This window comes from Caloenas nicobarica, chromosome 3, assembly GCF_036013445.1.
Source record: "Caloenas nicobarica isolate bCalNic1 chromosome 3, bCalNic1.hap1, whole genome shotgun sequence".
Taxonomy (NCBI): Eukaryota; Metazoa; Chordata; class Aves; order Columbiformes; family Columbidae; genus Caloenas; species Caloenas nicobarica.
The window spans coordinates 91,535,336-91,549,611 of NC_088247.1; the positions used below are offsets into that span (position 1 = coordinate 91,535,336).

The 14,276-nt window shown below is 37.3% G+C and overlaps 1 protein-coding gene across 2 annotated transcripts in view; it reads left to right on the top strand.

Annotated features, from left to right (window-relative positions):
- Positions 1 to 14,276, top strand: part of BABAM2 (BRISC and BRCA1 A complex member 2) — a 174,147-nt gene that overhangs the window by 44,809 nt on the left and 115,062 nt on the right. For both annotated transcript variants that reach the window (XM_065630389.1, XM_065630390.1), the window contains exons 5-6: positions 10,124 to 10,318; positions 13,622 to 13,696. In XM_065630389.1, coding sequence (XP_065486461.1) covers positions 10,124 to 10,318; positions 13,622 to 13,696 — 270 coding nt within the window. The remainder of the gene's footprint in view (positions 1 to 10,123; positions 10,319 to 13,621; positions 13,697 to 14,276) is intronic.

A 14,276-nucleotide genomic window follows, 5' to 3' on the forward strand; every position in this document is an offset into this window, starting at 1 on the left:
CTAGAGATGCAGCTTTTACTTGCATAAATGAACTAAATGGATGTTTTTTCTTATACTGTTTTTTTGATAAGAGATTACTATACTGGACAAAGTATTGCAAATTAGTTGAGAAATAATTTTGATTTCCAATGTCTTATGATTTACACAATGGTACTTTGTACATGTTTTCTTTAGGGACTGTATTTTCAAGGCCCTATAAACTCTCTTGTTGTAAAATGTGAAAATAAAGATGGACTTACTACTTGGCCAGTGAGATCCACTATGTGATATATGGATTTTAATTTATGGGATTTTGGAAGGGGAAGAACGGTTAAAAGAGAACAATTCTGCGTGTGCCACCCAACAGTAACTGCTCAAGGGATGTGAGTGGCTGCTGTCCAAAACATTTGCTGTGAAAGTTCTGCCTCTTTGCTGTAGCTAAAATTACTTGTTTTGACAGGAAAGGAAAAACCCCAAGAACTGATAAGAGTGAAAGACTTGCTATTTAGAAGGGGGCTCTTGAGATAAACCAGTAACATTGAGACACTGGTCTGTTCTCTGGTCCACCGAGGGTCTGAAGAGTTGGGGCCTGTTCACGCTACCATCAATGCACGATGAGAAGATCTTCTTAAGTAAAAGACGCGTGTGCCTGTGTCTTGTGTTGAAATTAATCTTGTCTTCATGCTTTGTTCCTTTTACTTGCCACGTCTACTTAAATATGTATGCCTCTGGTAAAAGACTCCCAAGGGGAAAAAATGCTGCCTACTCACAGGGATTAACTAAAGATCAGTGCATTGTATTCCCTATCCCAGGATTTGTGCGTGCTGAGGGAATTAAGAAATTCCTTCTCAGAACAGGTAAAGGTACCATCTGCGTTTTGAGAGGTGTGCTGGGAGGTCAGGAAAGGAACAGAACTTGCTTTAATCCCTTAGCAAAGTAGGACAAGAAATACTTATGCATGCCAAGTCTTTAGGAGATTAATTAGACAGTAATGCACTCTCTCTATTTTGATAGTAGGCAGTTGTAGCTTTTAAGGGTCTGATAATCCTGTAAGAGAGCTCTGTGGGAGCAGCAGTCAGACTTTTTCATGAGGAGTGCACAACTTAAAAATGTTCTTCAGGGCTCAGCTTCACAATTTCTGCATCTCCAGAGCACCCTTATTGTACAAAGATCAGCTGTCCCTTAACTGTTCCTACAGCAAGGCATAGGAGTAATTTGTAGTAACCTTTGGGAGTCGAGTTCGCTCCTATTTTGGGTGAATGGTACTTGAGAGGCACTGGTGCATTTCTTCTAGGTGAATGCAGAAGTGTGTTCTCCATGTGTCGGATTTGCTGGGGTTTATTTTAGAGTCACCTTGGGCTTGGGATCATTAATCAAGAATTGCACTGTGTGGCTTGTAGGAGAAAATAGGGAAAATAGTTTTATACAAAATGTAGGGTGCTTTTCTGAAAGCATAATTAATTTCTTAGTATGTTGTTTTCCTGCTTTGTATTTTCATGCTAATTCAAGGCCTTCAGGTATTTGAGATTTCAGCTAAGCATTTACAAGCTATTGTAAATTCTGCATCCAGTTTTCACAGCCTCTCATTAAAAATAAATACCAACTATCCCAAGCTTTGCTTTATGCAAACTTTTTATCTGTTATACACAACAGCTAGTAGAGCCTGCAAGGTCTGTAAGTTCTTTGGTTGTATTTTCCATGACGAAAGTGCTCCTGAGTCAAACTGTTTTTATGAAATGTAAAGTTTTGATGTTTGCTTGTGCCCAAAAATGATCATTTCAAGCAGATCAGTCCAGAAAGTTGTTCCAGTGGTGTTTTGGGGGAGGGGGATGTGAAGAACCTGTGAAAATAAGATGACAAGTAGATAGCATGTAGGTTTACAGTGATTGATTTGAAACTGCAGCCTGTAGGATGTTTAAGTCCTGGCTGCTAAGAAACTGAAGCCTTTGAAGTTGTTATAACATTCCAGCCCTGCAAACACTATGAGAAATATCAGTTGATTGGAAGATGTGAGCATATAGCAGATAATGATCCTGTGCCTTTTTCTGTGAGCAATTTCCCCATGGTGGCCCATGAAGACTATAGCAAAGCAGGGACTGAAACCAGATATCCCAGTTCCTAGACAAATGCTTTAAGCACTGGACCCATATCTACTCTGTATTTATATGGAGCATAAGTGCTGGTATTATCAGTGTGATCTTTTTCATTTCATGAAAAACTTATATTAGTACTGATTTTTAAGCCACTGTAGGATACAAGTTTTGTGCATGTGGTGTGCAGAGATATAAACAAAATGCAAATCTGTACTTACATTATTCTTTATGATAATTCTGGACGAAAGATGCTATAGAACTACATTACCACTGTTACAGGCTTGGGAGGTTTTGTTTACTGACATTTTCTCGTGAAAGTTAATTTCTTGCTTAGAATGATAAAAGTACACTAACTTAAAATAAGATCTTGCTGTTGTTTCCTGTAGTATAGCCAGGAAAAACAGTTACAATCTGTCTTCTTTAAAATCACATTCCTGGAAGATATTCTGGCAGCCTGGGTATTTAAACACATTTCAAAGAAAAACAACTTCAGATCAATTAGAAATTATTATCATATTTTCTTTCTGATAGCATGGAATTATAGTTTGTTGCAGATATTGCCCGGAATTATGAAATAAGCAATAACCTGTGAAAGAGGCTATGAATTAGCTGCTTATGGAACACGAGGTGCATTATGTTCTGAAACGAGAGGGAATAGGTAATCATGGACACTGAGTAGCTTGCATAGGTTCTTGATCAGCTTTTTTGGAAGGATAAAAGAGAGACTGCAAAGCACAGAATGTTCCAGAACAAAACTTAAATGTGATTTCTCTGCCAAAAGTTGAATAGTATGGCTACTTTGGAAAGCTAAATTCTGCATATGTTCGCTCATAGGGCTGAGAAGCTACTTTGGGGGGGGTTTTCACTTGCCTCACCTCTAAGAAGATCTCATTAAAACTGGTACTATCTGGCTGTACATTTTCTTTGTCTCTTTTTGAAATCCAGTTGATGTCATTGCTATTCATTTAAATGAGTTACTGTTTAAATGGCTTAAATTGCACTCTCTGTGGGTGGCCTTATAATGTCTGTACTCTGCCTCTTTATACACACTTCAAGTGAATACATTTTCTCAACACTTTGGTTGTGTCTGATGGTCCACAAATCTTTCCTGATCAAACTGCTCTCTTACTGTGCAGCCAGCTCCTGTCAGGAGACAGGACCAAGAGCCAAGGAATTCAAAGATTGAGTTTGCACCCCAACAAAATCTGTGGGTTTATACTTAGTGAAAATCATGCTCCTTGGTGAGCTTGTTTAAATTAATATCTGGCAGATCGTCAGAACAGATCTCCTGAATCACTTCAGATTTCTCCAATGTAGACACAGTTTCATGGATGCCTGTGGTCGGTCTACTAGTATCTGTGTTATAAATGAATATTTCTATTTATATTGCCACGCAGTGTAAGGTGGAAGGCAAAGTTAGTGGATGTACATGTTATTGCCTAATTACTCTAAGGTCTGGACAACTATTTTCTCAAACACCTTTTCCTGAAACAGTCCAATAACGAAAAAGAATAGCAATTTCCAGAGGAGCTTCTGCCACAAAAGAATATTCAACTTCCTTATGTTGAATTGCTTACTCACGGATAAGTGAAGAGTTATTGGCCATCTTCTGTCTGACAGTAACTACAGCTGTGTGAGCAATGATCCTTCTGGAGTCTGGTCTTCATGATATGGAAGTTCTTGATCCATTACTTTTCCTGTAGACCATTTCAGATTCATTCCTATAGACCATTTTGAATTCATTCCCTAATTGGAATGTCACAGGTGACATTACCAAGCTTTTGTGTCCACAAGAAAATACATAGTTGTCTTCTGATGCTACTGAACTTGCTACTAAAATAAACTGCTTAAGATGAGACAACAATTTACCTTCGTAGAAAATGAAAGTGACACAAGTTGTGTTATGGCCAAGCCAAGGGCCAATTAAAAGGGTAAAATTAAGACCTGAAGTGAGAGGTTGCTCATAGTTTTAGTGAAGGTTATGGAGAGATAGGTGAGCAGTGTTGAGACAGAAGAGAATTGTTTAATTGGACCTCCGTCTCTGTGCTCAGAAATGACAGGTAAGTTGTCCAACGATATGCTGAAAAAATGATACATAATAAATGATTGTAACCAACCTGAAATGTGCGTGTAAGCCTTCATATGAGATGAATGTGAATGCGGAACTAGTTGCAGATGCACAGGTTGAGTTGATTCATGCTTGTATATTGTTGTAGAGTGGGCCACTTCCAGTCTGGCTGGCTAACTTTTTGAGTAACTTGGAGAGTTTGCACTGTGGAGTTCACTTAAAGATATCTGTTGGCAAACAAGACAAGGAATTGGATCCAAGCCTGGATTTCTTTATTTTAAATGCATTAGTGATTGTTCTGTAAAATTTGATTAGCTCTCCAGAAAGTCTGCAGAAATCATATTTCACCTTAGTCTATCAGTACCTCAATCAGTGTGCTCTTTTAAAAAAAAAAAAAAACGGCAATTTTGTAGTAATTGCAGACAAACTCTCTTTTGAGCATGCATGTGGTTTGCATAAAATGATGTGAATGTATACGTCAGGTACAAAATTGAAGGTCCTAGTGAGTGGAGCAGAGGAGATTTTGATAGAAGCCACAGAAAGCAAAAAGTCTTTTGCTGTATACCTATTTGGAGGTTATTTCTTTAACTGGGTTTCTCATACCTGCCAGGCTTCAACAGTTTGGTGGTAGAAAATGAGGTTATGCGTGTTTTCATGTTTCCAGGGTTTCTCTGAAGCCGTGATGACTAAAACTCATAATTTTGAAGCTGCATTGAGAGCATGATTCTTATGCAAGATCTGAGTTCTGTGGCAAAACTTGGAGCCACGGAACACAGAAATGCTGTTCTTCTGATGTTTTAAATATTTTAAAATACTATTTCATAAAAAGCTATATCGGCTAGGGCTGGAATGCAGCCTTCAGGCAAACAATCAGAAAACAGAGCACACACAGACTGCTACTCCTTTTTGCTCCAAAACATTTTGTTTAAGATTTTGCTGATTAAAACAACTTCCAAAGTCTCTGGATTGCTTGATAAACTTTTATTTATAAGATCCTTTATCTATAAAGAAGGTGGTCAATTTGCTGTTGCGAGGATACTACTCTCATTGGCTAAAGCGACAAATCCTTGCATGTTCACAGAAGAATCATTAGAATGCTGAAACTGTAGCAATTAAGATATTCTAAAAGGGATCAACTTGATAAACATCAAATTCTGCTTTGCGTTTCAACAATGTGTGTTACATGTAGTTGCTTACTTTGTCTTTGATTTAAAAAATAAAAGGAAGATTAAAGAAGGTACCATTTGAAACAAAAATGTAGCACGTATTTTGACATACTGTTGAAATTGGATCACAATGAAGTAGTTTAAAAGTATTTTCAGATAAATGAACCTAGTGCTTAGGGCAATTAAGCAACACTTAAAGATATGTGAAAAGATATTTCATACATAAGTATGTCATTGTATTCAGAAGTGTTTGTGTTAAAATTTATAAATTTTGAACTTCTGAAAATAACAATTCAGCAAATTAACAAAATGGCTAGAAATGTAATGGCCTATTGCCAAATAACAAGCACTACAATAATATAATTCTAATGTTAAAAATTAGTTGATTTAAATCAGAACTTATGTTACAGAAAATTTGTGTAACCATTGTATATTTACTCTTTAATCAGTGAGAATCCATTGTAATTGATGTAGGTACTGAGTGGGTAGTTGAATTTAGGTGATTTGTTTTAATAAACAGTTCATACTTTGTTTGAATCTTTAGTTGCTGAAAGGTATTTAATAAGGATCCTACAGTCAAATAATTCATTTTAATTCCTGTAGCTTTAAGGCAATACAGCATAAACACTGTTTTGATGCAGAGTTCTTGAATTCTTTGAAGAGAGCCTTACTCTAGCTCCATGCAGGACAAATGACAATGGATTTCCTCTTGCTCTTTTTTTGTTCTGTAGTGTAACGTTATTTAAAAAACAAAAGGTTCTGTTTCATTTAGGTCAGTTATTAAAATATTGTTGGTCATTTCCTTTGACAGAACATTTCTATTGTGTTATACCAATGTCATTAGGAGGAAAGGTTATTCCCACTTGTCTGGCTGATATCAATACATACTGGCATATTACATCCTCTGGCTTTCTGGAAGTGCTTTATTTGAGCAGTGGCTTGGGAACAGGAAATTTAAGGTTAGACACAGTCTGGTTTCAGACTGCATGATACAAAATGTTTCCTAGAAGACACTGTCTACCTGACAAATTTTCTCTAGTATTTGGTAGAATCAGGTAAGCTTAAATGGCTTCAAGTTGGGAATAAATTTTTACCAGCCGTAGACAGCAGATAAGGTAGAACAAGGCAGCTTTCAGTCATTCCGTAGTATGTATTTGAGGAACTTATATATGAATGGTGTTAGCATCTCACCCATTCACCAGTTACTCTGGAATATAGTTTACCTTTTAAGATATGGCAATGATAATATTCCCATTTAATAAGTGGTCTTACTGTCTGGGAGGAAAAAAGAACAGAGTATTTTACTTCAAGCCATGGTCAAATGTGGTTTGTGACACTGTGGTAGCTTCTAAAGGCACAGGTTCAAGGATAGTATCTTAGTCACAGTGAGCATCCCCTTTCTATCAAAATTGTAGTAGGGAGGAGAATAGGAGTACAGTTTAGTCCTGTAACTGTTCATTGAACCGTTTATTCATCCACGTAAAACAAAGCAAATTGTGATCAGCAATTATGTCCTGTTGTGTTTCGTAAACTGAGCTTGTCAGTCCTGGGTGAATCTGTAAGTTATGTAAACGTCGGGTCCTTTTTCAAATCGGTACTCTAGAGGTAAATGTTCTCCTAAGTGTTCCATTCAAGTTTTTCTTTTTTTATCAAAGCAAGAACAATGTCTGTATTTCTGAAGAATCAGAGCACCACCTTCCAAAACTCTTTCCCCCAACTATTTTCTTTATGTGTCACAGAAATGTAGGTTTTTCATCCTAATCACAGGAATGAGTGATGTGTGAGAAGGATAAGGATTATGGGAGGGAGTTCAGCAGAGGGCTACGAAGATGATTAGGGGCCTAGAGCACCTTTCTTATGAGGAGAGACTGAGAGCGCTGGGTCTGTTCAGCCTGGAGAAGAGAAGGCTGAGAGGGAATCTCATCAATGTTTATAAATATCTCAAGGGTGGGTGTCAAGAGGATGGGACCAGACTCCTTTCAGTGGTGCCCAACAATAGGATGAGGGGCAGTGGGCACAGACTGAACCATAGGAGGTTCCATCTGAATATGAGGAGAAACTTCTTTACTCTGAGGGTGACAGAGCACTGGAACAGGCTGCCCAGAGAGGTTGTGGAGTCTCCTTCTCTGGAGACATTCAAAACCCGCCTGGATGCCTTCCTGTGTAACCTCACCTAGGTGTTCCTGCTCCGGCAGGAGGATTGGACTAGATGATCTTTCGAGGTCCCTTCCAATCCCTAACATTCTGTGATTCCGTAGACAGTTAATGCAGCACTGCCAGTCATAGTCATTCAAAAACCGTGATTTGTGTTGCTGAAAGTCATGACAGTGGTCTAAACCATGTTTGTGAGATAGAAAAAGGACTGTGTTTCTAAGTTGTATTTCTTTTACTTTTGTCTCTCTCTTCTTGTATGTAGATAGTGCATACCAAGATTTCTTTGCCTCTCTGGTAGCTATTAACTTAAATGAGAAGAGGTGGAGGGGATGAGTAGAATGTAGCTGAGATTATCTTAAAACTTATCCCCTTCAGGACAGGAGACTTCAGGAAAAGCAACGTGTAGTAAGATTTGAGATAAAATTACCTTATCAAACATTATTGATTTATTTTTTTTCTCAAGCACCAGTTTTTCAAGGAAGCAATACGTATTTCATGTCATTTTCACCAATTAATTAGTCTTGTATGTTTTAAGCAATGATGCTGAAAATTAGAAATTAATTTTGATAATGTCTTAATATATAGAACTTTGGAGGGAAACAAATATAAAATTGTGGAAAGAGAAATGCTTGAAATATTAAGCCATCATACACATATACTGAAGCCGGTATAAAACCACTCCAAATGATTTATCATGAACTACAGTCATCAGAAAAAATAAAAGTTATAAGCTTTTTAAATGGAAATAGTGACATAGTTAGAAATTAGGCTACAAGTAGTTGAAGGTGTGGTGCTTTCTGAATAACCAATTACGCTTTTTATCTGCCTTTGTCAGAAGATAAAATTTGTACACAACTCTTTAGTTTCTTTTCAGGTCAGAGCTATGGAGTCTCACCTTGATAAGATCCACTGTATCAGTTTCAGCTTTCTGTAAACCTCTTCATAGAATCAAAAAATAGCTGAGAGTGGAAAGAGCCTTTAGAGATCGTCTAGCCCAGCCCTTCTGCCCGCACAGTGTCCGATAGAGCAGGCTGTCCTGGAACTTGTCCAGTCGGGTTTTGAGTATCTCCAAAGACGGAGACTTGACAACCTCTCTGTGCAACCTATTCACTTGTATTTATTAGTTGTGGTGGTACAGAAAGCATGAATAGCTTGTATATTTTAGGAGACACGTGTTTTATCCAGCTTCATTAATTTACTTAACCTAGGTTAAGAAACATAATTTTTTATGTGTTTGAATACAAGGCAGTCTTAAGATAGCTACTTCAAAGTACAGAAATATTTTCTGTCCCTTCATTGTAGAAAATGCTGCATACCAAAGCAGTTTCTCCACTGAAGAGGTAAAAAAGGGCTAATGCTTTTTTGTCCTTGCCAAAGAATCTAAATTATGCGTATCATTTGTTTATGAAATGTCTGCAACTTTCAGGACAAAAGTAACCATGCCATCTGTAACTACTTTGAGTTCTGATACTGATAAATAATTTTATATAAAGCTATTATATCTTCACTTAGTTGTAAAATACAGACATGCTTGTCAGTTTTAAGGATCTTAATTTTAATTGTACGATCCATGCAATTTAAAATCCTGTTGCAGACAGTTTGTTGTCATGTGTCTACGTGATATACAGAAATACAAATTCATTGCTCAAATCTGACCAAAAGCCACATGACTATGTTAACATGCCCTGAGCTTATATCAAGAAGACCTGTTCAGGACCTAAGTACAAGGCATATGGGCTTTCACATTGGAACTGTCTCATCAGGATGGAGTACAGAGTTCTCATCTGCCCTTAACATAGATCTGTTCTAGGTCAACCATGCAACATTGACCATGTTAGGTATGGTTTGTAACATAGAAAACCTTCCTGAATAAAACTTGCTGTGTATGGAAGTCTGGTCTAAGCCGATCTTAGAGTAGTTAAACTGAGAGATAACATGCCTACTGTGCTACTGACACAGTTATTTTCATTGTATTAACATTTTTATTTTTGTTAACTCTGTTTCTTGATACACAGCTTGTAATAAAAACTTCTGTCAGGCACATTGAAGAGACTTGTGTATGGATGGCATTTGTGTTGAGGGGACGAGTCAAGGTAATCCTAGTGATGAGACAGTCCAAGTGAAGTAAAACACAAAGTTGAGGCGACAGAAGAGAACCCATTTGCTCCATCACTGTCAATGCTATATTCACTGAGTAATGGTGCAGAGTAGTTTCTGTTGTTGGTATCAATTTGACATACTCACTTGACTGACTGCTTTTTGAGTCAGATACTGTACAGGGTTGTACTTACCTGATCCCTGTCTGCTTTCTATCAGTTTTAATTTTTTTATTTCAATCTTTTCAAGTTCTCAGATGCAACAGTATAATTTTAGGGAAGAATGGAATGGTAATTTGGGCCTATCTATGCGTAATAGAAACCCTGTTATCAGTTTTCCAGTAAGTCCCTATACGTACTCTTATTTGACATTAAGGCTTGCTTTCGCTGTTTGACCTGGTTTTCTTCCAAATCATGGTATAACCTTTGCATTTACTGTTACGGTTTAACTTTGTCACAAAGCTTCCACATGCACATGTGCCTCTGGTATCAGTATGGAAGGAGGAGTGTTTGTCTTTCTATTGCTGTAAACAATTTTGGTCTCTGGTTTTTTTTCCAATTCAACAGAATTTAGCATCTTGGAATCCTTCGAACCCAGAATGCCTCCTCCTTGTTGTGAAAGAGCTCGTGCAACAGTATCACCAATTTCAGTGCAGCCGATTACGTGAGAGCTCTCGTCTCATGTTTGAGTATCAGACTTTACTTGAAGAGCCCCAGTATGGAGAAAACATGGAAATCTATGCTGGCAAAAAAAACAACTGGGTAAGCTATTAAGAACATTTCTGCTAAAATGCTTTTAGTGATCCTTTAATAAATATAGCTCATACCTTGGAAAACTTGACTGATTTCTGTGGATCTCCACGCTTTATGTTTCCAATTAAAAAAAACTCATTTGACTGCGGCTCACTTTCTGTACTCCCTGTTTTGTACATTGCTGCCATTCCGCTACCTTGGTTGAACCAGATTTCCAGGTGAGTAACTGTTTTTCAACCTGATGTTATTTCATCTGTTTATAGCTGGAAGCTGTTGAACAATCTGTGCAGTGTTTATGGGGCACAGTAGAATAGTATGTGGAAGTTTGAGTTAACTCTGAAGATTTGGGAGGCAGAATAACAGTGTTGGTGTGACACCCTGCCTGGGCAAATCAACTGGCTTAGCGGTGGGATGTATTAGGGTGCGGTGCCACATGATGGTTGAGTTGATTTAACTGGTAGCTGTAGCTGCCTGTATCTCTCTGGTGCTTGTCTAAGCTGAGATGAGTTGTTTCAGGAACCTAAACCACGAGAGGAAAAAAAAAAAGACTCGTCCGCAGGAGGACAGGAGCAGCTGAGATGGGCTAGTGCAGTGTCTTTGAAGGCCATGTCTTCATATGACAGTCAGACATTAAGAGTGTTTGCTTTACAACTCACAGTACTTACGTTCATCTGGTTTTCTTTTCTTGGAAAGTTATCTAGGCTTTTTTATTTTAAGCCAAGTACAATTTTCTTTATCAGAGAATTTCAGATCTCTTTTTATGTTTACAGATCAGAATATTTCACTGAAAGTAATTTGCTCTTAAATGTTATTCTCTATAGCTGGCATCACAAAGAACTTGCCACATCTGTAAATATCATCAGACTGGTTTATTGAAATGCAGAAGGCTTTCTGAACCATACTTAGATTTTATCATAATTTTTGGCAGCTGCCAAGTGTCTACTCAAGATTGTAGAAAACTAGGGTTTTTTTTTTCCTTTTTTTTTTTGTAGGAAAGCTATATCTACTCAAGTCTTTTGAATCTTTCCTCAGTCTTTGGTGACTGAATAAAGAACTTTTTTTTTTGCATTTGAAATGCTGTCTTCATTATAAAATATTCCAATAAAATAAATCTTAAATACATTTTGAGACAAATCCTTTTAATCATTGCAGAGCTATTTGAGGTTTCTGTAGCGTGTGCATTGTTTTCAAAGTTGACATTCTCTATCAAGAAGACTCTGAGGGTCTCATTTGGAGATCTGATGAATCTGGTACCTACATGACAGAGGCTTGTTAGTGAGTCTCCTAAAACTCAAAACTGTGAAACTAACTCATGTATCTCTCCTTCCTGTCCTTTACAACTGTCTTGTTAGTCTCGATGATCACTGCAATTGAGTGTTTATCTGAAAAGCAGGAGGTAAATTGCGTGTTTTCTCCAATGCTTAAAAATCGTTGAAATTCATGTTGTTCCTGCCAGGAGTCGATAGTAGCTCAGCAGACTTCTGAAATAATAATCTATGAATGAATCTTGCAGTATTAGGAAGGCAGTCATCTAACACAGATGAGTTGAAAAAGTTTGAAGAGGAGACCTGAATTCAGTCCTATGTCCCAAACAGGAACAGAAATTTGCTTTTATACCTTTCTAGCAGTATTCCAAATTTTCTGAAGTGATCTCCAAGATCTGCGACAAATAGACAAATTATTATCTAGCTTAGTAGCTTCATGTTGGCAGCTAATACAGATGCCCATGAACTAGCCAATCTGTTGGTGCTGTGGCCAGAAATTCATCTGACTGGACCTGCTGCTGCCGGTGCCTGGCTGATTGGGGTTGGGTGGCCAAGCACCGTGGGCAGGGTCTGCTCCCTGCCCTTCTGCGACCCTGTGGGAAGTTACAGAGCACAAAAATTATCTTGATTGAATGACATAGAAGATCTAGACTGCAAGTGCTTGCTTACTTCCACATCTTGGAGCTTATTACAGTCTTTTGATTACAACAAGGTATACGTAATAAAGACAATCCTGTTTAAATCTAGTATAGTATTTGCATTCACCTTTTTAATGTGAATTGCAATGTGCACGCTCACCATAGATGCTTTTGCACTTAGTTAAAATTTGTGTATTGGACATTTCCTGTTTAAAGTAGTTTTCTTCTTGCTTTGGCTATGCAAAACATTTAAGATATTAAAATGAAAATTAGGTAAAGATAACTATGTTCAGGAAATTGTGAGGTAGTATATATGTGTTACTGTGAGAGAACAAATGCTGTATATTCATATAGCTCTCATTTGTCCCCTCGCCTGTTAAAATGAAGTACTGTTTTTTTAAAAACTGTATGTCATCATGTAACTAAGTAATGTATGCAAAAATAGGGCAGTGTTAAAACTGAAAAAAGTTTTGCTGCCTTGTCCCAAGATACCCTAATTTTCTGCACTTAATGGCATAAAATTAATGTTTAATGCTTTTTGTACTAATTCAACATGAAAAATATAGCTGCTGTATGGCTATTTTATTGAATTAAAAATAGCAATGACAAAAAATTAATATGAAGGAAATCAAGCAAGCATTTGTTTTTCAAAGAGCCGACTTCTTTGCTTCATAACCAGGTGGACAAAGTCTGGTTTTAAGGAAGTGTATGAAACAGAAAGGAAATCCTTTCCATTTCCTTTGCATACACTTTATGCAAAAAAAAAAAAAAAGAAGGGGGGGGCAATGTGTAGGGGATGCATGGCAAATTTTCAGAAGATGGTTGTCTAGGTGTTAAGCGTCACATAATTCTGAAAATAAATTATATAAAGCCTTCTACTTCAGTTATTTTGTCTATGTTTATTCAGGGGACACTTTTGATACATTCTCACCTTACTCAATGCAAATTCTCCTATATATGCCTGCAGTGTTTGTGGAGATGCCTCTATTTTATTTATATGCTCTTATGAATTTGCCAGTTTTTTAGCTTTGCTTTCAGAGCGTGTACAGGTCCTGACGGACCTTTGTCCGGAAATGAGTACAGCCAAGATACATCTATATTTAGGGCCTAACAAAGTGTAGTCTGATTTTTGTCATGCTCATTGTTGTATTCTGACTCCTTTTTGCTCTTGACCTACTGGCAATGATGTTTTATGCTTTTTAAGGTGTTTTCTCATATAACATCTGCGAAATCTGTAAATTATTTTTTCCTCTTCAGTAATTACATTGAGAAATGTTGTTTCAAATTTCAACCCTTCTGTTCGGTGTGAGCTCTAGCACATTTTCTGGTTAATATTTCATCCTCAGAACATTCGATCTGCGGTTCTGTATTAGACACCAGGTCTCATTAGTGTTACCTTTTTTCCACAGACTGGAGAATTCTCAGCTCGCTTCCTCTTGAAGCTGCCTGTAGATTTCAGCAATATTCCTACATACCTTCTCAAGGTAAAATGAATGTCTAAGTTGACAGTGTTTGTGCGGGAATGTGAATTATTGAAATATTCTGAGTAACTATTTTGACTTTCCTGCCCTCCTCCTCTCCAAGAGTGTGAAATCCACCATTTCTAAAGCTGATTGGGTTGTGTTCTGGGAAGGTGATGTTAGACACACTGTTTTTCATGCTGTTTTACCAGGTAGTAAATATACACCTATCACTCTAAAGGACCTTACAGGATTTGGGTTGTTGTAGAAGATTCCATGCAATGCAGATGTTCTGAGATTTTAGACACTATGATAAGTAACAAACTCCTGACCATATCCAAGGTATTATCTTGGGGAATAAATTTAAATATTTCCAGATAAACTCTTTTATGTGAGTCTACAGAATTTCAGGCTAGTAAGTGTTGGATTTTTTTTAATGAACAGTCCAACTGCACCAGTAGCCTTGATATTAATAGTAGAAGCAGAAAAGCAAACTAAATATACATTCTTAACAGGGAGTGAAAGCAAATGCTGATGATATGAACTGCAGATTTCAATTATTGCTTGGCTTCGTTGTTTGCAATGAACATTAATTTGACCAGGT